This window comes from Lacerta agilis, chromosome 5 (genome assembly GCF_009819535.1).
Source record: "Lacerta agilis isolate rLacAgi1 chromosome 5, rLacAgi1.pri, whole genome shotgun sequence".
Lineage (NCBI taxonomy): Eukaryota > Metazoa > Chordata > Lepidosauria > Squamata > Lacertidae > Lacerta > Lacerta agilis.
This window is the reverse complement of record NC_046316.1, coordinates 77235910-77259750: the sequence shown is the minus strand read 5'-3', so window position 1 is coordinate 77259750 and position 23841 is coordinate 77235910. Positions and strand designations below refer to the sequence as shown.

Here is a 23841-nt window from a genome sequence, read left to right as displayed (position 1 = left end):
CAAATTATTGATAAACTTCCATAGTTCCAGTTACAGGTGGGTAGCCGTGCTGGTCTGCCATAGTCGAAACAAAATAGAAAATTATTTCCAGTAGCACCTTAGAGACCAACTGAGTTTGTTCTTGGTATGAGCTTTCGTGTGCATCTGAAGAAGTGTGCATGCACACAAAAGCTCATACCAAGAACAAACTCAGTTGGTCTCTAAGGTGCTACTGGAAATAATTTTCTATTTTATTGATAAACTGTTTATCTTATATTGGTTACAATGGGACAAAATTCAAGAGTTTTTTTGTGTCTTAGAATGCTCTTTATGAAAGAATTTATAAGCCATTAATCTGTTTCAGGGCTAGTCAATGAGGTGTTCTCCAGAAAGTGTTGGACACCAAATCCATTCAGCCTCAGCCAGCAAAGCCAATGGCCAAGGACGATGGGAATTGTAGTTTAGCAGCATCTGTAGGGCACCATGTTGACTATCTAAAATCTCTTAGCTCATTATTGGTGGGTTATTGTTGTTGTTTACCTTTGCTAACCATTTTTTACCTTTTACTATTCGGGTTAGAAACTTACTACTATCACTTTATGCATTGCCATATATTTGGCTTAATGTTACCAATATGTTGTGTATTCTTTAAAATGCAAATTCAACATTGTGTACTTTTCTCTCCTGCTGAACAACTCTGCATATTTTGGATACCTTCCAGGCCATTGGCTCAAATAATGATGTGTTATATTGTTTATTGGCAATCTGTGCTATTTAACAACAGTTCATTGGTGGTTGAGTGCCAAATTTAGCTATAGCTAAATGTTCTGAATAATTTAATCAAACAATGACTAATTGAGGGAACTGTACTTAAATTACCAAAAGCAAGCATTGCTCTTCTGCCATCCTGCTGAGGCGTTAAATGATCCTTCCGCTAGAAAAGCTTTGAGTCAGCCCAGTATATTGGTGATTTGCCAAGCATCTGTAACAAGTTTGGCATATGGTGGCTGTTCAGCAGCAAGAATCTAGCAATGTAAACAACAAACATATGATTGTTTACACCACAGCCATTGTTTACATCGTAGCCAATGAGCTTCCAGTTGCGCCTTCCATTCATTCACTGTAATTCAGGCTTTCCTTGACGAACAATTCACATTTTATGCGACAGTTGCATTTATTTATTTTTGAAGAGCAAAAAGAGAGCACATTTTCCTTCATCTATATTTAACTATGGATCACTATGATGACTCTCATTTTACATAACCTAGAAAAAGAGGACGTGTCCTGGAAAAAGAGGACATATGGCAACCCTATCAGTGGAGAGGAGATGCATGTCTTGAAGCATGGATATGTTAGAAAAGCCACAACTGGCCACAACTCCATGCTCTTTGTACACAGTGTGCTTGGAGCCATGCATCTCTGTTAGACACGTTTGCATATGTAAGTGGCAAATAATAGCTGCCACATAAAGTGCCCAGTGTCTCATACAATGAGATGGCAATAAGGGGATTTGTCAAAAAAAGATTTCCCCAGTATATTAATTCCTCTGTAACATCAGAGAATGTATTCTGCACTCTTGAATACCAGCTGAAATGATAGTAGGAACCAAAGTGCTCCGTGAGTTGGTACCTGGGGGGAAGCAGCTCTGTGCATCACCTGCAGAGCTGCATCCTAAGGCAATAGCCATCTTTATATACATTGTTTTAAGAATCTCACAGTGTTAAGTAAGGTTAGTTCATTCCTCACTTAGTCCCTTGTGATATCACTTTACAAGGATTGCAACAGTAAATATTACTCCAGTGATATATTGGGGGATGCATATCTAGTTTCTTGTAGTCATCTAGAAGACAGTATTTATTTATTTTTAAAATGATGTGGAGCCCACAGAGGTGGTTACCATGAAACCAGAAGTAAATAGGATAAAGATATGTGATAACCAGATCCAAAGAAATCCAGAGAAGGACAGTCTGGCACATTTTGAGAGCCAAATGGTACTGCCCTGGTGATAAAATGATGGTGAAAATAATTATAAATTAAAAAGCTGACTGTTGAATGATACCCTTACCTCCTAAAGTGGCCTGCCTCATCTTACCTAATGAAAGGACCCCTTAATGTCCCTTAATTGTTTCCTGCTTGGCAGGGGGTTGGACTGGATGGCCCTTGTGGTCTCTTCCAATTCTATGATTCTATGGAAGGCAAATGCTCACAATACCTTATTACTGCAACATGAATTTAGTTCAGAAATCAAGAACCGTATGAATAATAGGGCCAGACCTCCCATTAGGCATGGTGAGACAATTGCCTGAGTAGCTGACTTTGGGTGTCATGTTGTTGTTTAGTCGTTTAGTCGTGTCCGACTCTTCGTGACCCCATGGACCAGAGCACGCCAGGCACTCCTGTCTTCCATTGCCTCTCGCAGTTTGGTCAGACTTATGTTGGTAGCTTCAAGAACACTGTGTCCAACCATGTTGTCCTCTGCCGTCCCCTTCTCCTTTTGCCCTCAATCTTTTCCAACATCAGGGTATTTCCCAGGGAGTCTTCTCTTCTCATGAGGTGGCCAAAGTATTGGAGCCTCAGCTTCAGGATCTGTCCTTCCAGTGAGCACTCAGGGCTGATTTCCTTCAGAATGGATAGGTTTGATCTTCTTGCAGTCCATGGGACTCTCAAGAATCTCCTCTAGCACCATAATTCAAAAGCATCCATTCTTCGGCCATCAGCCTTCTTCATGGTCCAGCTCTCACTTCCATACATCACTACTGGGAAAACCATAGCTTTAACTATACGGAACTTTGTCGGCAAGGTGATGTCTCTGCCAGGGAGTGGGAGAGGCACTTGGGAATATTCTCTCTCAGACGCCAAAATAACTTGACTGGCCTTGGGTAAGAACATAATAGTACACCCTGTTCTAATCAGATGCCTTGCAATAAGTCTGCAGGCAGGACCTGAGTGCGACAGCATTCTCTGTGTTTGTGGTTCCCAGCAGCTGGTATTCAGAGACATACCCCTTCTGATATTGGAGGCAATATATAGCCATTATGGCTAGTTGCCATTGATGACCCTATCCTCCATGGATTTGTCTAAATCCATTTTAAAGCCCTCCCATTGGTAGCCATTACTTCATCTTCATTCTGTGGTCATGAATTTCGGACTGTGTGCCATGTGAAGAAGTACGTCCTTTTATTTATTTATCATTTCACAATTCTGATATTACTGCATTTTTTGAAAACGTTAATATTTTTGCATGTGTTTATATATGCCTGTACAAGGAGAAATGTGACAAAACAGATAATTCATGTAACTAAGCTTTACCCAAACAAAACTAACTGGGTTTTCTCTTTCTTTCTTTCTTTCTTTCTTTCTTTCTTTCTTTCTTTCTTTCTTTCTTCCACCGTCTATAGTCAGCAGCAGAATATGTGAAATCCCGCTTACCTGAAGTCTTAAAACAGCACCTTCAAGACTACGAAAAGGACAAAGAGAATAGTGTTTTGTCTTACCAGACCATCCTGGAACAACAGATTCTGTCCATTGACCGAGAAATGCTGGAAAAGTTGACGGTATCTTATGATGAAGCAGGTATGTTGACAATTCAGGTGGAATGTCCACCTGTGGTCTTTCTCGTGGAGGAGGATCTTTGAAACTGCAGCCATCCTAGTGTACATGATTTGTTACAGCACATTCATTTCTGCAGAACTCTCACTTCTTACAAGCATACTATGGACAGCGATATCTTTCTTTTTTCTTTTTTGTTTGGCATCCTCTAGACTACAATCTGAAAAGAAAATTGCTTGTTCTGTTCATCTGGTAGACAGAATGATGAAATAAAGAAATTTTCCACTACAAAGAATTTTTAAAGATGAATAACCGTCCACATCACACAGTAAGGGTTAAAACATCCCTGTCCCTGGCTGCACAAATCTCTAGATTTTATACCACAATTTGTCTCTTGTTTTGCTTGACTTATATGGCTGAACCCTGTTGTTTTTCTTACCATCAATCCTATAGCATCTGTTCCTTTAATCACCACTTTAAAAAAAACAAAAAACCACCTGGTTTATATACACAACATAATCAAGGACAGTAATTCAGTTTTATATAATCCGTAGAGCAAAGCAGAAATCAGTGACTTGGCAAACACTTCAGATGCATGTGTATTTTATATCTTTTTGTGATTGTAAAGTGAGAAAGATATATGTTTTTTTATATTGTGTGCTCGTCAAATGATCCATCCATCTCTTTTCAGCTTTAAACATAAGGGGGGGAGTAGATGGCAGAAAATTATAAATGCATCTAAAAAGGGAGGGAAAACACAACTTTTATCCCCATTGGAAAATACGTTTGAACAATAGAAAAGAAGTGTGAAGCATCTCCCCCATTTTTTTTTTCTTTTTAAACTGGGGTTTTTAATGCTGAAATGAGGCAATCATGTCAGATTTAAGAGCTGCATAAGCAAGTCTGGAATAAAAGTCTTTTGTGAAAAGCGATTTTTTAAAATATATGTACCCTCCGAATGGCACACACTGCAAATACGAGTCCTGTATTTATGCCCATAATGAGGAAGAGAGTCTGCTTTAGTATTCTAATCAAGTCTCTTGTTTGGTACAAGAGGAGTAATGGTGCTACCTGTTCTGAAGCGAAGCCTGATTATGACTGCTCTGCAAAATATGTGTGGTTTTCCTTTTTTTTTTTTTTTTAAAAAAAAAAGGAAAATAAAAGCCCACAAAATAATAATACTTGCAGCAGATGTTCGCAATTCCAAATCCTCCAGCCTTTCAGCTGCATGACAATTCTAAGCGTAACGTTTCCTCCTGCGACGATAGACTTCAGTGCTTTGTCAAACTTCTTTCATTTTAATGAGAAGGTCAACCTGCTCCTCAGCTCTACATGGTGTGCAATAGGTAGAGAGTGCTGGAGGAGGCTGGGTTTGCAAAAGGGAAGGAGAGAGGCAGTAGTTTTAAAGCGAGCAAATTATAAGCACTTCAGGTGAAAGCATAACTGTCTTCATATACATCAGCAGGATGGCATCAGAACATATCCTCTGGCTGCCTCTCAAGTGCTTAACATCTATAATCAGAAGCAGCTGGAGTTCTCCTAAGTGCCAGTCGGAAATCTAACGTGGAATTAAATCTTTGAGGCATCTGGCGTCCTGAAACTTCTGCCGTAGACACAGCCGATCGCAGGGCCTGGCTCACGATTGAACTGAAGTTGTGCAACTGCAGAAGGGTTAGGCATTGTAGTAGCTCCCTTAGTTCTTGAGTTCAGCCTGCAAGCTTCTTTGGCGTAGCCTTGGGTCATATGTCGGCATTCCATTTTAAACCATAGTTAAACTCCCCTGATACTCCCCTGATCCTGCTGCACTATCACAAGCCCAGGTGATAAGTAGTGATAAGCCGGAACCACAGCTCAACTTCTGGCAGCACAGCAGGAAGAAAACACCTCTGATTTCAGCAGCATATGCAGAAGCATGCCACAATTTCACCTTTAAACCATAAATTAACTTAACTGGTTTAAAGAGACTGGCTCAGTGATACAACCCAGCTCCCTGTGGGGAGCTGCAGCCCAGTTCTCACGGGCCAGTTGCTGTGTCTATGATGCGTTTGTTGTCACATTCATGCACACTTAAGACTTCTTGGGCTCACGACAGAAAATGTAATGTGTGAGCGATGGTGAAGACTTGAAAATGCCAGTTTAATTCTAAATCAAATGAAGGTTTAGCCCTCCTGGTTGCAAAGTTTGGCCTTTTGAAAACATTTCACACTCCCTCCAGCTTCTTGTCTGTGTTATTACAAGGAACATAGGAAGCGGCCTTATTCTCAGTCAGACCACTGGCCCATCAAATGCAGTATTGTCTACACTGACTGGCAGAAACTCTCCAGGGTTTCAGACTGGGGACGATCCCAGCCATGCCAGGATGTACTGGGGATTGAACCTGGGAGCTTCTGCAGGTAAAGCCAAATACTCTACTACTGAGCTGTGGCCTTTCTGCTTAAATAAGTTTAATTAAGGAAAGGTTGCATGGGTTTTTGATAGTGTAGGGCCAACCTCATCATGAGGCAATCTAAATTGGCATACCTCACATTGCCGATTTTTACTGAGGAACCATTGGTATGTTGTTTGGTATGTTCAAGGTGCTTTGGGATTTAGATTTCTTGAGCATTATCCCTCTCTATCCTACGGCAAACTGCTTTTGAAACTGAGGTGATTTTCAGATATTATGTAGCATATGAATCTGCTACTCAAAATTCCCACTTGGTATGCCCAACTTGCACCTAAAGTAAGCCATTTAAAACCCAGGCCTTAAGTTTTAAGACTCTATTTTTACTTGCCTCATGCCTCAAAATACTTATGACTTCATGTGCGTTAAACACCATAAAGGGTTGTTTATCTTCAGGAATTAATTCTGCCCCCCCCCCACTAGATATGCATTTACTTAGCTTAGATTTCAAACTATGGCCACAGGATATCTGACTGCCAAATTGTTTTAATAGCCCAACTGACCACCTTTGTGTATGTGGATCAGGCTAGATTGAAGATTGATCAGGCTTTCTCGCCATTTATACTGTTTCACCTATAGGTATTCATTTCTGGAATTTTCTAGAAGGTCCATCAAAATTAGATGGTTGATAACCAGTGTCAACAAGTTTGTTTTTATCTACAGGGTATATTTATATACTCAAGTAGCAAGAAAGGTATGACTAACTTTTTTGACCCAAAAACAGTGCCCAGATGTTTCAGAGAATAATGAGGAAGGGTTGTTTCCACAGGGCAGTCCCAATACATTTTTCAGCCTGAGGCGAAATGGCAAATGGCTTCCTCCTCCCTCACAAGTCAATATGCAAAATGTGCAACGCTGGCCAAGTTTTTGTTTTTTTTTTGGCACCTGAAACAGAGAATCTCCAGAAATGTCTCTCTCTGGGAATAAAAGAGCAATAAAAACAACAAAATAAAAAAAAAAATTCTTTCCAGTAGCACCTTAGAGACCAACTAAGTTTGTTCTTGGTATGAGCTTTCGTGTGCATGGACACTTCTTCAGATACACTGAAACGGAAGTCACCAGACCCTTAAATATAGTGAGAGGGTGGGGAGGGGTATTACTCAGAAGGGTGGTGGGAATGGGTGATCAGCTGATAGGTATGGAAAACCTGTTGACTGCAATTGGTCTGGCAGGGAAAGGCAAGGGGTGAGATGGCTAAAGATAGCTTTGTCATGTATAATGAGATAAGAATCCAATGTCTTTGTTCAGACCAGGTTTCTCCATGGTTTTAAGTTTGGTGATTAGTTGCAATTTCAGTGTATCTGAAGAAGTGTGCATGCACACAAAAGCTCATACCAAGAACAAACTTAGTTGGTCTCTAAGGTGCTACTGGAAAGATTTATTTTATTTTGTTTTGTTTTGACTATGGCAGACCAACACAGCTACCCACCTGTAAATAAAAACAACAATTTAAGTAACCTAGCCATTTTCTGCCCTCTCACGACACCCTCCCATGACATTCATGATCACAGCCTTCTCTTGCTCACTCTGCCTCATAGGGTGGCCCCTCCCTTCCCTGCCCATAACACGTAGGCAAGTCCCAAATTTTTAATATCAGGTTCCACCCATTTTATGGAACCTGGGGGCATAATTTAAAACTTGCAGAATAAGGAGTTTCAAGTCAGGTAGGCTGTTTCTCCATCTTTGATGCAATTTTATATGTTAATTTGTCTTTCCAACTGTACCATGTCATCAGTGGACTCTGCATTCTTAATATCCTCTCTGTGTGTAAATCTTTCTCATTAGTAAGTCAGCACATCAAAGCCACCAAACAAGATGAGCTCAGCTAAAAATAACCATGTGAGTTGACAAGATTTCCAGTGAAGTTTTAACTAAGGAAGCATTCCAAAAAGAAGCCCTGCTTAATGTAATAGATGGACTCTATAATCATCACATTATTTTTCTGTCCTGTGTGTATGTGTCAATGCATTTTTTAATAAGCCGCACGTGGGATATTTTGGTTTAGTGGTGTCAGAAGAGAGGGTGACAATCAAGAAGGAGATTGAGGTGCAATCCAAACACTCACTGCCACCCTGCTGGTGGGTCTCTGCAGCTTCCCTGGTCCTGTTGGCCACGACTGACATGGTGGAAGCTGGAAGGGTGAAACAATCGAACCCAGTGAGGTTAGCTTGGGATCCAGTCGATCTTGGACTGGCTCAACCTTGCCCGCTCCCCACACTTGGAATGCTCCATTTGGGGACTTTCTGCTGGCTTCCTCCAGTGTTTGGCAGGTGGGAGTTTCATCGTTCTGCACCACTCTGCCAGCAGAGGCTGGCAAAAAGTAAGCTCAGCCAAGAGAGCTGGGTGGAGGGGTGTCCAAACTGGCCTAAAGAGGGTTTGGGTTGTTCTCCCTTTGCTCTCACCATGTAGTTCAGGTGCAGCAGGGTTGGTGTGGCGAGGTAAACAGGACAGCTCAGGCAGGGTGGCATTGTACTCTGGCTTTCCGATGTCGAGCATTGTTGCCATTTATGGAGAGGAGAAGGCACAGGGAGCTAGTTGCAGGATGGGCTCAGGAACAAGAGCATTGGATTGGCTCCGCAGCCATGCCTGCACCACACTGAGCTCACTACGCCTTGCCCCTCCCCTCCCCAGTAAGTGGCAGTGATCCTCAACGTCAGCAAATCCGTTATGCAGTGCCACCCTGCAACCGCTGCTGTTTTGGTGTACGCAAACATGCTACACAGAATGGGATTCCACAACAGACTACTATTTATTTTTATTTATGTAAAAATATTGATATTGTTGCACACCACCCCAATCTCTGAGCAGTACAAGACGCCAGGGGTTCCAGGCACTTCCCCAAGGTTCGTGTTTCCTTCTGGGAATGAGGCACATCAGAGACTGTGGGTGTCTTTATGATATATGGTTTATTTATACATACATAGGACCTGAGCCCATGATGGAGGGATTCACGGCATTAACACTCAAAAAAGGGTCTTATTTGCCTTGGATTCAGGCAGAGTTCCAGCATGGTGCTTGCTCTCTCTCTCTCTCTTGCTGCTTGCTGCTTTGCCTCTAGGTCCTATCACTGCACTTTCAGCTCTAAACTCTGGCTTTATCTATTGAGCGAGGCCCAACCTATTTGCTGTCTTGCACGGAGCCCCTTAATGGCTCATCAACCAGGTTCTCATCTGACCAGCAGGCTAGCCTGGCTATTCCAAACATTAGAAGCCTTGATTAAATTCTAACACTTAGTGGATCTAGGGATTAAAGAGGTCTGGCACCCAGCTTCATACCCCAAACTCATAGCAATATGCAATAAGCCTACGTTTCTGAGCACAATTCAAAGTGACATTTAAAGCCCTAAACAGCCTTGGCCCCGTATACCTGAAGGAGCGTCTCCACCTCCATCGAATTTTTTTAAAAAATTGTCCAGTAGCACCTTAAAGACGTAAACTTACACCCAGAACAAACTTAGATAGTCTCTAAGGTGGTACTGGACAATTTTTTAATTTATTTCGACTGCGTCAGACCAACACAACTGAATCGAGACTGCGTCAGACCAACACCTGAATCGAGAATCATAGAAGGCATTGAGCTGCATGAAATGGAAGTCCATCAACCTCACAAAGAAACTTGCAAAGGTACAGAATGATATCTCCTTTCTGACTAAATGCAAGAACCTGGACATTATACCTAAGGGTCTTAGAATTAAGAACCCTCCACGCCCATCATTCAGCCCAGACGCTGAGGTCCAGCTCCGAGGGCTTTCTGGCACTTCCCTCACTGTGTGAAGTGAGGTTACAGGGAACCAGGCAGAGGGCCTTCTTGGTAGTGGCACCCGCCCTGTGGAACGCCCTCCCATCAGATGTCAAGGAAATAAATAACTACCTGACTTTTAGAAGACATCTAAAAGCAGCCCTGTTTTTAATGTTCTGTTGGGAGCCGCCCAGAGTGGCTGGGGAAACCCAGCCAGATGGGAAGGATATAAATAAAATATTGTTATTGTTGTTATTAATATTATTATTATTAGGTGTGGGTTAGGTTTTGGGGGTCCATGCATATATGCAAAAAAATGCAAAAACATGTAAAGCCAGGATATGTACCCCCTGTAAGGTGGAGGGCTGCTTGCCTGGCTTTGGGAAGGAGGTGGGAGAGCTCTGGCAGGGTCCTGCGCATGCGTGTGGGGCCCATAAGTTTTTCTTGTTTGCAAGTGTGCCCATAGACCCCCAAAGGTCTATGTGAAATCCCATGTGAAGCCGTCTTAAATGTTGGTAAATTTCATATACAGCAAACTAAAGGCTGCAGACCACAAATTTTATTGGAAACAAACTGTAACATGTACACAAAGAATGCTTCTCTTCCAGTTGGAAGATGGAAGGCATCTTGGCTGGCTGGTTGCAAAGAGCTGTTTAGAACAAGAGACCAAAAAAAGAGAAATGGTTTAAACAAGGGCTCTGCTTGAAATAGCAACTGTCCGGCCTTGATAAAAGATGGCACAACCCCTAGGGACAAAGCAATGGGAAAAAATCATTTTCAACAAGATGTCGGGGAAATCCTTCTTCACCCAAGGGAAAAAAACAAATAAACTAGGTTGTAAGTCATTTTTCCATTTCCAGTCACATCGGACAACAGGGCCCCTGAAAGGTGGGGGGGGGGCCATGGGTGGTGGGGAGAGACCTTGCATACAGGCCAGCCAAATGGATCAAATTGTGTACTGCATAATGATGCAAAATATATTAATAGCATAACAACATAGCTTCATGCTTTTATTTAGGGCTGATACCCAAGCAAACAATTCTTATTCAAGTAAAGAAAATGGGTGTTGGTTCATTCATTCATTAATCAATTATATCTGCAGACATTTATATTTGACAAACAATAGTTTTGAAGAAGAAAAGGAAGTGTTGCCTAATATAATTGTTGGTACCTTTTTATTTTATTAGAACAATCAGTGCCTTTATTAAAATAATAAATGCAGACCCTGTCTTTTTAATAATTGTTTTATATTGTTTTATGCAATCATAACATATTCTGTAAGCCACATGGTCTCACTTGATTCATTTAGCCAACTATCTGACTAAGTCACTTCCAACATTTTATATCTCTGGTATCTCTTGTATCACTGTGAAACATAAGATGCGTTTATAACATAACCTGATGCACTAAAATTATTCTGTGTGTGTTTTTCAGTTGAGGTGATTCCTCTATTTTAGGAATCATTTGGGTTTGCGAGGGAATTACTTGTCCTTGTCCTTTCGTTTTGCCCTTTCATGTGTGGTCACCCCAGAGAGAGAAAGAGAAAGGTGTAATTATGCTACAAAGTTCATAAACAGATGAAAAGTTGGTTATCGTTTCAGACTATCAGACTCTAGGTAGATAGATATTTATTATTACGGCCATTGGCCCATCACGCATGATTTTTCAAACAACATATATATACTTAGCCTTTCTACTTAGAACTTCGAGAGGACTTTAAAGTAACAGACTAAGCAGTAAATTTACAACATAAAACATCACCCCCTATTTATAAAATTATAAAAACATCAATTAAGGTATCACATAATTACATCCTGAATCATGATTTAAAAGGAATGTCCAATCCGCCCAGAAGTCCGTTTTTCTTCTTTTGGGATAGGACGGTGATCAGAAATCTGGCAATTGTAAGTGATCTTGGAGGGTCTTCATCATTCAGTAGGTATCTCAGTTTGGCTTCGTTCGAGTCATCGGCAATTCCCTTTAAATATGGAGCAAGAAACTTACTCCTGGACGATGAGTGAAGAGCACAATCAAAGATTATGTGATACAACGATTCTGGTGCTCTGCAATTACAGTCACATAAGAGCGATATGTATCCATTGGAGAATCTATTTCCCAACATGTTGGATGGGAAGGTGTTAAATCTTGCCTTTATAAAGGCATATCTATGAGCTGAGGAAGTTAAGGAATTCGAATAATTTGGGAGTTTTAGGGGGGGTAGTAAACCAAGGTTTAGAGGTGAACAGCTACCATTACCCAACACCATTTTCTGCTATCAGACTCTAGGTCCAGCAAGGCTTCAGATTGCTATTCTAGAACATCAGTGATATTTATTTATTTATTGTGGAGAATGGGAAAGCAAGTTGGATGTTCTGGTTAAAATTTATACTCCAAAAATTGATTCCTCCTTTCGCCTGTATCTCCAGCTACTAAACCAGTTTCGAGCCCAAATTTAGAATGACAGAATTTTACTGGCTGTAACCTTAGAGATTGATGGCAACGTGACTGGAGCCATTCCCTTGGGTATTTATGAAGCCACTACAAGTCTGTGGCTAAAATAACATGAGACGAAAACAAGCAAGATTAAATGTCAGTCTTGTAGGTCAATAAATTCATCTTCCCCCTCCCTCCCTCCCTCTCCCTTCCTCCCTCACCCTTTCAAGAAGGGACATTGGGAATGGGGTCACTGAGGGAAAATGAGCTTTTTCTATCTGCAAGGGATGAGGTAGTACATCTGGCTTTCTTTTGTTGAAACAGCTGCATTGAGACCAGCTCATTGAGATGTCACTTGGACAAACCAACCATAATAAATATCCCAAACTGGAAGAAACCTGAAACAGGGTGGCGGTGGTATGAGAAACACGATAATAAATCACATATAAATTTTCATTTGGCTACCTTTCCAAAAGTTGTGCAAATCGGTAGAGCAACTACACAAGCCCTTCGTCTGGCCTGTCATTTGGCCCCCACAGACCTTTTGTGTGTTTGGTGCACAAGGCATCTACACTCAGCCTGTGCCATGATTTGGATAGGTCTGATTTGTATCGGTGCTCGTGTATTTGCAGCCAAAGCCGCATTCTGATTGGCTTGTGCATCACTTAGCAATGGGGTTCTTAGGTTCATTGTAATGAAATGCGTACATCAATAATCCACTTTCAATAATTCTTTAATGAGCATACTTTAAATTAATTGTTGAGGTTTATGAACATATTTAGGGTATGTAATTTTTATATTATTTGTCTCACAAGAAACCATTTGATAGTAACTGAGCTGAACACTATCTGCGTGGCTTTGTAAGTGGGAATTGAAATCAGATTTCCCTCTTCAAAGTCCTGATCTTTTTCTGATGGACTATTGCTATTTGCTGGACTGTTGTTATTTATCCTTCCTAAATTTACCTTCCATGCTGGAGATTTATATAAAATCTTTTCAGCTTTTCAGTGTGGTGTAGTGGTTAAGAGCGGTAGATTCGTAATCTGGAGAACCGGGTTTGTGTCTCCACTCCTCCACATGCAGCTGCTGGGTGACCTTGGGCTAGTCACACTTCTTTGAAGTCTCTCAGCCCCACTCACCTCACAGAGTGTTTGTTGTGGGGGAGGAAGGGAAAGGAGAATGTTAGCCGCTTTGAGACTCCTTCGGGTAGTGAAAAGCGGGATATCAAATCCAAACTCTTCTTCTTCACGACCATTGCCTATTCCTCTGTAGATGGAAACTACCAAGTAAATATCTGTATGCATCAAAACAAAGTCTGCTTTGTAGATGCATATACATATATCCTTGTGATGACTTAATCAATGTAGAACTGAGTTGGAATTTCTCAGAAGAATCCCCACCCCCATGGATGTGATTTTTCATTTTTCTCAGTGTCTGTCACGTTAGGGAAGTTTTCCTCTGAATATTCCTCATCATTTTGTTTGTTTGTTTAGTTGGTTTTGTGATGGCCCCCATTTTCTTCCCACAGACAGATGCTAGGTTTGAGGAGGCTGCAAGTGGCAGACCTGATTTCGAACACAATTGCTGCTGCCACTAGCAAATAAGGAAATAACGTGACTTTGAATATCATCCACCATCTTTTTGTAGCAACCACCATTTCCCACTACTGATGTCCCAGAACAATGCCACATCCAGACATAGCCAGGCTGTCAGCAAAGGTGCTAACACAAAATAAAACAACACCTTAAAGTGGGGTGGGGTGGGATCTTTGTTATGATTAGCACTAATGATGAGCGCTTCTTCTAGTTTCTCTGCCTACAAACAGGGTAGAGAATTTCAAGAGGCCACCTGCACACAGCTCTCAATCAGAACATCATCTGACCCTGCAGCCTCACTCGTTTTAGTATAACATTTTGAATCAGATGCAATATTGGTCTTGGATTCTGCTCAAGGAAACATCTCTAGAAAAGGTCTTAGGGATGCCCAGTGGAGTTTTCTGTTTTTCTCGTGCAATTTCAAAAGCTGTCTTGGGAAGTACCCTAATTCAGTTTCATAAGTGTGGAACTGCTTGCTATAGGAGGACCCCCTTGGACACAGAACCAGTTGCACAAATCTTTTTGATTTGAGCCATAGCACTGAACCATTAAACAATTAACAATGTACCAAGGAGATCACTTTTTAAAAATTGTATCCAAGCATCAAATCGTTGGTTTGCAGTTGGCTTTCTCAATTAACACTGTTGGGGGTGGTCCCTTACTAAGAAATATAACAGTGCAATCAAGTGTTATCCAATATATTATTACCAACATTTAGAATTAAAAAAAGCTCTATTCCTCTTACAGGCTGTTTGCACCTTGCTCAAAAATCCTGAATCAGGAATATATATTTCTATTTAATAATGGAGGAAAATGTATGAATTCTCTTTAGGTGTTCTGAGCATTCATGCACATAAAGGAATTATTATATTATGTATGTTTGCAGGACCAAAAAAGACGATGATTTAACAGTTGCAGATAAGCCTCAAAATGAAAGTATTCATGTAGAAATTAGAAGCAAAAATATTATCAAGTATGACTGCTTTAATCAGGTCATACCTGATGACAGCCTTAATTTGTGATTTTTCAAGCTAACAAATGAATGCACCTAACACTTATCACATTGTGAAATGTTGTTCCTTTGTGTTAAAGTACATCACAAGACAACCAGCTGTGTTGCATTATGTTCCTCTTGTTCCAGGCGAGCTCGTTTTGATCTTTGAAGGATAGACACTGTAACCTGTACCCTTGTGATTCAATCCTGTGAGCTGCTACCCTGGAAAAGGAAGTATTTTGGGGTTGGAACATACTGACTGTGGTGTCACGACCTGCGGAATTTCATTGGTGGTGTGTGCTGACCCCGCTTGGCAGCCAGTGATGATTGATAATAGCTCAGGAGAGGTTATGAGTCACTGACATGACATTTTGTTCGCCAAGAGCACCCAGCTATGCCAACCCAAATCGGCATGCCTAATATTAGACAGTGACGTCCAAGGGTGAGATTGCGACACGTAGAGTGCATAGGACAGTCTTACTTCACTGTCAAAACACAAGATGCCACTGCGACTTTGTTTGTTCAGAGTTGCGCTGATCAGCACCCAGAAATTCAAATCAACAGTTCTTATCTAATGGTGGTTAGCGGGTATCGCCTTTGCTTGCACAAGTTAGGGCACCCGGTTCTCAGCAACCCCACCGATTCAATTAATCCTGTATGCCCTCCTTGAGAAGTGACCTGCAGCTTGGCTGCTCCGTGCAGGGTTCAGGCTGAATACCAACAGAGAGCGGAGATCTGCTGTTGCTTCAGAAACAATCAAAGCTGAGCCCTGTATAGGGGCAGCAGCAGCAGCAGGATTTCAGTTGCAAGCTGCTCTTTCACTGAAAGGTGCCTCTGGTCACACTGGGGCTTCTGGGATGAAGTCCTTTGAGTCTGAGGTATGGCAGTCCTAGGGCACTGGCACCAGAGCCTCACCTTGCAGAAGTGCTGCTGGGTGTGGCCTTGCATGCAGTCAGGGCCAACCCTGTAATGAGGCAGAGTGAGGTAGTTGCCTCAGGTGGCTGATGCTGCGGGTGCAGGGAGTGGCCAGAGCTGTGAGTGCCATGTGGCCTGCCCTGTGCTCACCTGCTGCCCTTGAGTGCAGTGGAATACACTGTCTTTTCAACAGTATTGGAGAGAGATTCAACTACCAATTGGCTTCTGTATGTGCCTTGGGGGAGGGCGCCACCTTGTCCTTCTCCTCAGGCGGCAAAATGTCTTGAGCTGGCCCTTCATGCAGTTTCCCTTCTGACTTGAGTCCTTCCCCCCTCCCCCATCCCCTGGAACACCCCCCCCATCCCCACCACAAAAAGCTGTTCCAGAGGTTGGGAGACTCTCCAGAACAGAATGGGCTATATAGCACTGAGGACTGCAGTACGTAACGGGGATTGGCAGAACTCAAGCACCCTGACTTTTGGGGGTGACATAGGTTTCCCCCTCAAACCACAGCCACCATGGGTTACAACCCAATGAAATTAGGCTTTTGGGTAGAGAAATACCAGCCTGATGTCTCCTCCAGTTTAATGAGCTGTCCATATTCAATGCATATAGGATGCCTGAAGATCACTACATGCCCAGTCTTGTTTACATACAAGTCAAAATAATAGGAGGGGTACATTAAAATACAGTGTTAAAATACAGTACATTAAAAAGGCAGAAACACGGTTAAAAACCACATTTATTGGTCAAAACTAACATTTGAACACTGACTGGTTGTGATGTGGCACAAAACCATTATTGAAACAACCAAAGCAAAATCCCCAGTGTAGACACGGCCTAAGAACAAAACATAAAGCACAAAGGGATGGCACTGCTTTCATTGAAACCTGTGTCCAGGCCTACTGTTCCTCTAAATCAAATTATGCAATCCAGATTCTTTTCCTTTGCTCCTTAAACATAACTTTGAAAGCTCAGAAAGCGACATTTGAAAAAGCTGCCTCTTGTATTCTCCTACGTGTTAAAGGACTTAATGTAAGCAATCTTTATATTGAGGTGCCCTGCAGCCAGCAGGAGAGTGGACAGTTATTTATGGCTACCCTGATGAAATTAGCTGCTTATCTGATATATGGCTTTGCTACTGATGTGTGTTAGTCCTTCATAAAACCTGATTGCTGGAGCCTAGGGATAATATGGCTGTGGTTGAAACAATTTGTCAAATACAATATCCAATCCTGAAGGGGTTTTTCTAGCAGATGGGCCCTGTTAATGCTTCTGCTCACTAAGCGATCAAGAGATGTCTGCAGCATCTACAAACTAGTCATTATTTATACCGCTTGTGATGGATCTGCTAATTAAATCCCTTGAGGTGACTCAAGAACTTACCAGCTGGGACTTTGCTTAAGACTGATGCTTGTTGGAAGCTGGGAGAGAAGATGTGTCTGCTGGAGAGCCAGTGTGGTGTAGTGGTTAAGAGCGGTAGACTCGTTATCTGGGGAACCGGGTTCACGTCTCCGCTCCTCCATATGCAGCTGCTGGGTGACCTTGGGCTAGTCACACTTCTTTGAAGTCTCTCAGCCCCACTCACCTCACAGAGTGTTTGTTGTGGGGGAGGAAGGGAAAGGAGAATGTTAGCCGCTTTGAGACTCCTTTGGGTAGTGAAAAGCGGGATATCAAATCCAAACTCTTCTTCTTCTTCTTCTTCTTCTTCTTCTGCTGTGTCCCGGTCCATCTAACATTTGTGTGCACTTGTGTGTTTGTGTGCTTTCATTCAAACATTGCAGAGCTTAATTTGAGGAAGCCTACAGCTAGAATTGTGGTAAATAGACATAAGGATGTGGAGAATCATTACAGAACAGCCAGAATTCAGTTTCTGGCCAGCGTGATTGCAGTGGTCAGAGTATTGGACTAGGTCACAAGTCATGCTGGCTGAGGATGATGGCTGTAGTCCTAAACATCTTCAGCAGGTCGGTGAGAGCTGGCCTATAGATGGAATATATGATTTTCTGTATACCCCGTAGTAATAAAGGGGCTACTAAAAATTGCATGCAAATTCGGGTGGGGACCTGGAATTCAGAAAGGGGATCTGCAGTATTCTCAAGAGAGCTGCCCCCCCTTTCAATCTTGTCCCCTCCACTTGGCTACAGCCAAAAAATTGAGCCAAGAGTTCAGTGGCTTTCCGCCTGCGACCTCTTCTCAGTGCCAGGAATTAATCCAGGAATATACAAAGGAATGCAAAGGCGGCTGCTTCTGAATCTTGGCTGGTGCCATTTCCTTACCCTTGAATAGCCACAGCTTATCCCCACATCTCTGGGTTAAGGGGCAGTTCACATGGGCTAGACAGCGTGGCTCCCTCTGTGTAAAATGTGAAGGAAGCCCATTTTGTGTGCTTTGGAGGAAAAACAACAACACTTGCACTACTTCGGATCCGACACACTGTCACATCTTGAATACATTAAATGCAGTTCTTCCAAAACCTTCAGTAGAGGGTCCAGTTTTCCACAGATGCATGTGTTCTCTGCCTTTCTTCCTTTACACGTAGATAATTGCAGCATGTTCCTACATTCTTGTAAATCTGCCCATCTCCAATACTTTGCTTAAATAACTTGCTGCAACCATATATGAAATTGTTTCATATATATGAGCTTTAGCTTCCCCTTCCCATCTGTAAATGTGAGGGAAATCAACCATTCTGCATTCAAATTAGCAACATAATTTATATTGAGAGAATGCAATGTGTATATTAGGGACGCCAACTTGATTAAAATATCGGTGGGGGCCCAGGTAAGGCCTGCCTGACACAATCAAACACAAGAAGCGGCAAATGCACACACCATTTGAATGGCAATGCCCATTAACTTGGGGGGGGGGGGTTGCCCCTTCAAATATTTTTGGGGGAGAGGGCAAAGGTACTTCAGCCCCTAGGAATTGGCTTCTATGATGAGAGAATAGTATATGTATTTATGTCATAGAATATATATCAAGAGAAGAGTATGAACACCACATGTGATATTTAAAAATTCCCACACTTTGCCCGCTTTTCCACAGAAGCATATAATCATCCCTTCTGCATTTTATATTGATTAATTTTACCACCTGGTAGGCAACATGGAGACTGAGTTTAGGACCAAACTAGAGCTCTCTGCAGGTGTTTGCCTGAACATGCAGGGCTCAATTTGGGGGGGGGGGGCATGCACACAATCCCTACTCTCAGTATCCTGTCCCCTGGTGTGCACATTTTGAGTTTCTTTCAGACCTTTGTGCATTGGGTGTGAAAGTTTAGAGGAGGCATCTTTAACACATTCAACCAAAGCCTGTTAGACACTTCCGCAGTCAGGAATTTGGCTTTATCAAGATTTCCAAGAGCTCCAATGATGGATCTCCAACATTACATCTAGTGTGGCCATAGATTGTTGGCCAGATGGTACTGCAGCTCCGTAGTTTTATCTAAAATTTGTCCATGTATGGACGCCATCTGCTGGTGAAACTGTAGGGTGCTAAGAGCTCTTCCATAGGCGGTGGATGTGCCCAAATGTCTCTCACTCTCTCTCTCTCTCCCCCTCGCTTCCCCTCTCTAGGGGGAAAGAACTTCTCCACTTATATGTATATTGTATTATGGAACGCATCTCCACGTGCTTCAGGATGACAGCTTTTCAAACAATCTGGAAAAAGACCCTCTAAGTATTGTTGCAAACACAACCATAGCCAGCTGATGTTGAGGAACCGTAATTCTCTCAGTTAACAACTAGGAAGAGTATCAAAATGAAGACAACCTTCTCTATTAAATTGAGACCAAGCATGAAAGTTAGAGATTGGTCTCCACTTATAAGGTACTATGAGCTTCAGAACAAAGAGATTATCGTGCACTTCTTTTTAGTAATGTCAGGACCTTATTTGAATTCTCCTTTTTCTCTCTCTTCTGTACTGAACCACATTGAACTCTGCTGCTATCTTGAAATGTAATCTGATAGATTCCTCACATGGATTTAATTAATAAAGGTTGGGCTCTAAAGATTGACCTTAGAATACTGTGATGCTAACATAAACCCAGTTGGTCTTTTTGAGTCCTCTCCCACGATACATGGCAAAACGTATTTTGCAATTCCCTCCAGTTTAAGAAATGCTTTGCCATGTGGCTTGGAGAGGACAGTTCTTCAAGAAACACAAAGGCTGTTTGTTTGTGTTGGTCTACTTTTGTAGTTTTGGAGAGGGGGTTAGATCTACATTGTCTCTAGTTTTAGAAAGCAAGCGGGCCAAAGTACTGTATATCTTATACATCAAATAAAGTGACTCTGGTCCATGGACTCCTGGTTTTTTGCTTGGAAAGTCACTTTAGGACAGAGTAATTGAGAGCAGAAAAGTGACAGAGAGTCACCAGCATCTTTTCAAACAAACACATGTTGGGCTATAGTTACATAGATTCGCTTATAATACGTTGTTTGGTCCTCAGTGTGGTTTCCAAAATCTAGAGTGGCTTTCTAAAAATGTAGTTCCCAAAACATCTGTAGGGCACCATGTCAACTATTTCTTCTTTAGTCTTATAGCCATAAAAAAGAGGGCATCATACCCCTGTGTTTTAAGGGGGAAAGGCACATAGTGTAATATAGATTCTCGTGAACCCACCTTTTCCTCTACCTTGGAAATTGTAGGCCTTTGCATCAGTGTCCAGAATAAGTAAGGTGTCATTCTCTATCTCTGGCATTTATTAGTGCTGCCGAAACACAAACATGTTTTCCTTTAGATGATTGTTTTGCTGGCGTCTTCAAAGCAAAGGCGTACTGTAGATACAAACCCTGAAATGTTCTTGGCACTGGGGGTTAGGGGATCTGTTATTTGTCTGAAAACAGTAAGATAATGGAAATTCCAATGGATAACTCAGGCAGTCCTCCTTTTCTAAGTCTTGGATGGTTCCATAGTTGGCTGCCTACCGAGATTCCTAAGAAGAATTTTTGGGGGCGGGGGAGTTAATGTCAATTTTTCTACCCAAATCTGTGAACTATTTTTTTTTTACTTTAATGATTACCATAATACATGGCTGCTTTATTTCACAAGATATTAAGAGTTTAATCTGTTGCTTTTGGAATATTCTTCATCAGGAATTTTATGAATGCGATGGCGTCTGTGTTATTATGCAGAAAAGTGGTAGCAATTAGCCTAATGCTTAAACAGTATGTGGAATGGACTGACTTACTGAGAAATGCGGGTGGCACTGTGTTCTAAACCACTGAGCCTCTTGGGCTTGCCGATCAGAAGGTCGGCGGTTCGGATCCCCATTACGGAGTGAGCTCCCATTCTTCTGTCCCAGCTCCTGCCAACCTGGTAGTTCTGGAGCACATCAGTGCAAGTAGATAAATAGGTACCGCTCTGGCGGGAAGGTAAACGGTGTTTCTGTGCGCTGCTCTGGTTCTCCAGAAGCGGCTTAGTCATGCTGGCCACATGACCTGGAAGCTGTACGCCGGCTCCCTCGGCCAATAAAGCTAGATGAGCGCCGCAACCCCAGAGTCGTCCGCGACTGGGTCAGGAGTCCCTTTACCTTTACCTATCACTGTAAAAAAAACAAAAAACCTGCCCATAACTGGAATAGGGGATAGTGCTTTTCTCACACTAACTTACTGATATATCTCAGTGGTAGAGCAGCTGCGTTTCATGCAGAAGATCTGAGGTTTCATTCCCAGAATCTCCAGGTAAAACTGGGAATGTCTGCTGTCTGAAAACAGTAGAGAGTCCTTGCCTGCCAGTGCCAACAGTACTGAGCTAGATGGACCCGTGGCCTGATTCGGTGTGCAAGTCAGCTTCTTATGTTCCTGTAATTTATAAACGAAGCATTACTTCCAGCCTTGCTGTCTAGCCTCTCCTCTCCTCTCATGGTCAACTGCCACCTTTATGTACCATATCTTCCCAGTACCTTTGCAACTTGGTGTAGAAATTAATGTTGCTTCATTAAGTTGTTGCTGCAGTGTGCATTGACTTGATTTCTTTTCACAAAACTGGGGTCATCCTATTTCTGTAGTAGAGGAGACGGAAAGCAGTTTGGAAGAAATATAACCTCTCCTTTTAACTACAGATGCAAGGTGGGATTTGGTTGGAAGTCACTTAAAAAGGCAGATCCATTTACTTTGACCCTTGTTTTACTCACCTTTAGCAAGTTGGTATAAATAACCCATTTTTTTTTCAGGAGCTCTACCTGTTCACACTGCTGCTGTGAATCTGATGCACAGGCTGCATTTTTGTAATTCTTAATGCACATGCCAAATCGTCAGTACTGTGCACAGGAGCTTTCTGTGGAAATGTTGGGTACTTACATTTCAACATTTGTATATACATCTGGAACATTTCCTCCTCCTCATAAAAGCCGCAAGGGAGCCCTGACTTGTGTGCAGTACAGTTGGCTGCAAAAGAGTTAACCCTGGTACATCCACATATTTTGAGTGGATGATTTCTATGGGATTTAAATGCATATTTGGGGGCGAAAGGTTCTTCTCAGTCATAATCAGTGCCATTTGAGTCATGGAAGTTTTTCCATAGGCGGAAAAGGGTTATTGCTATTGTAATTCTAATTCCACATCTGGTTTTGATGGACTTGAAATGCAACATCAGGATGCAAAATTCAAAATTGGCAGCTTTAATGAATAATCTAAGAAGCATATATATCCTATTGACACTTAAAATCCAGCTGATACATTTTTAAGAATGTTTCAGATTGCAAAATAGGATAATGACACTAACAGCACAATCCTGGGAATGCATGTCTTCTAAGAAGTCCCACTGGCTCAGAGGGGCTCATTCCCCAGTGAGTATAGTACTACAACCTACCGGTAAATTTCTCCTAGACTTTGAGTTTAGCCGAATTAGTACAAACACAATATCAGGACAGAATAGCTTGTTGCAGAATAGGTGTGTTGCGTTACAGACATGGGAATGTGCATTATTTGAAGCTGTAACTCAGAGGTCTCTAATATGGTGTCCTCTGGATGTTGTCAGACTACATCTCCCATCATCCCCAGCCAACATAGCCATTTGGGATGATGGGAGTTGTAGTTCAGCAACATTTGGAGAGCACTATGTTGTCTATCCCTGCTATATAATGCAACAGGATGTTGATCTCTACTTTCTGTTTTTGGGAGGTTGGTATGAGCTTTGGCTTTGGATCCATAGAAGCCTATATAAAATGTGATTCATATTAATTTATTGTTGCATTAATTTCTTTTAACCCAATAAAATAACTGATTGTATTTTGCAGCCATATTTTTAGACAGGTGTTGGTGTTAAGTACAGTTATCAAGAAATATGGATTTTATTAAATCAGATTTTTAAAAGATAAAAGCATTGCTATAACAGTCGCTTTAGATGGTTGGGGATATTTTGGCTTTGAAAGCTGAAGTGCTCAAGGAACAACAATTTGTGATAAATGTTCATCAATCTGTCACTCAACTCATGCTGCTTGTAGCACCTGTAGCTCTTCGTAGCATTTATGCTTGATGTTTACGACTGAAACATCTGAGTTAAGGAGGAGTTCATTTGCTGCGTGTTCGTGTTCTTTAAAACAATAAATATTAATTCGGTTCCCCCACTTTAGATATATACATATGGCAGACTAAGGAGGTGCACTGTCATGAACTAAGAATACTTTATGTTGATGTTGTGTTTTGAAACCTCCTTTGCACATGACTGTAATGCAGAAAGTTACTTTTTATGGTATCATTCTTATGATTCATAATAATCCTGTTTTACAAAAGTGTCAGTGGAAATACAAAAGTCTAGGCCTAGATCTCCTTTCCTGCCAAGTCTGCAAGTGCAATACTTTAGCCACTCAACAAAACGAACTAGACATAAATTTGCCTTCTGGGTGGCAGAGAAAACGAATATAACTTAGGGAAGAACCTACACTATACATGGGGTGCTTATCTGGCCATCTGAGAGCAAGTTCACGTGGCCAGAAATGCAGAAATGCGTACGCGATGTGGTCTGGAACAGGCATTAGGCTATGAATGTCTTGGTAGTATTTGCTAAACTCATATACCCTGTTTCTCCTAAAATAAGACATAGCCATAAAATAAGCCATAGCAGGATTTCTATGCATTTGCGAAATATAAGCCGTTCCCCAAAAATAAGCCATACCCCGAAAATAAGCCATAGTGACGTGGTACCTCCCATTAAAACAGCCTGGAGAGGCGTGGCTATGCAGCGTACCGATG

General features: G+C 41.9%; 1 protein-coding gene across 1 annotated transcript in view; it reads left to right on the top strand.

The window, feature by feature from the left end:
- Nucleotides 1–23841, top strand: part of PPM1L (protein phosphatase, Mg2+/Mn2+ dependent 1L) — a 166046-nt gene that overhangs the window by 119494 nt on the left and 22711 nt on the right. Inside the window, exon 3 of the mRNA XM_033150575.1 lies at nucleotides 3378–3552. Coding sequence (XP_033006466.1) covers nucleotides 3378–3552 — 175 coding nt within the window. The remainder of the gene's footprint in view (nucleotides 1–3377; nucleotides 3553–23841) is intronic.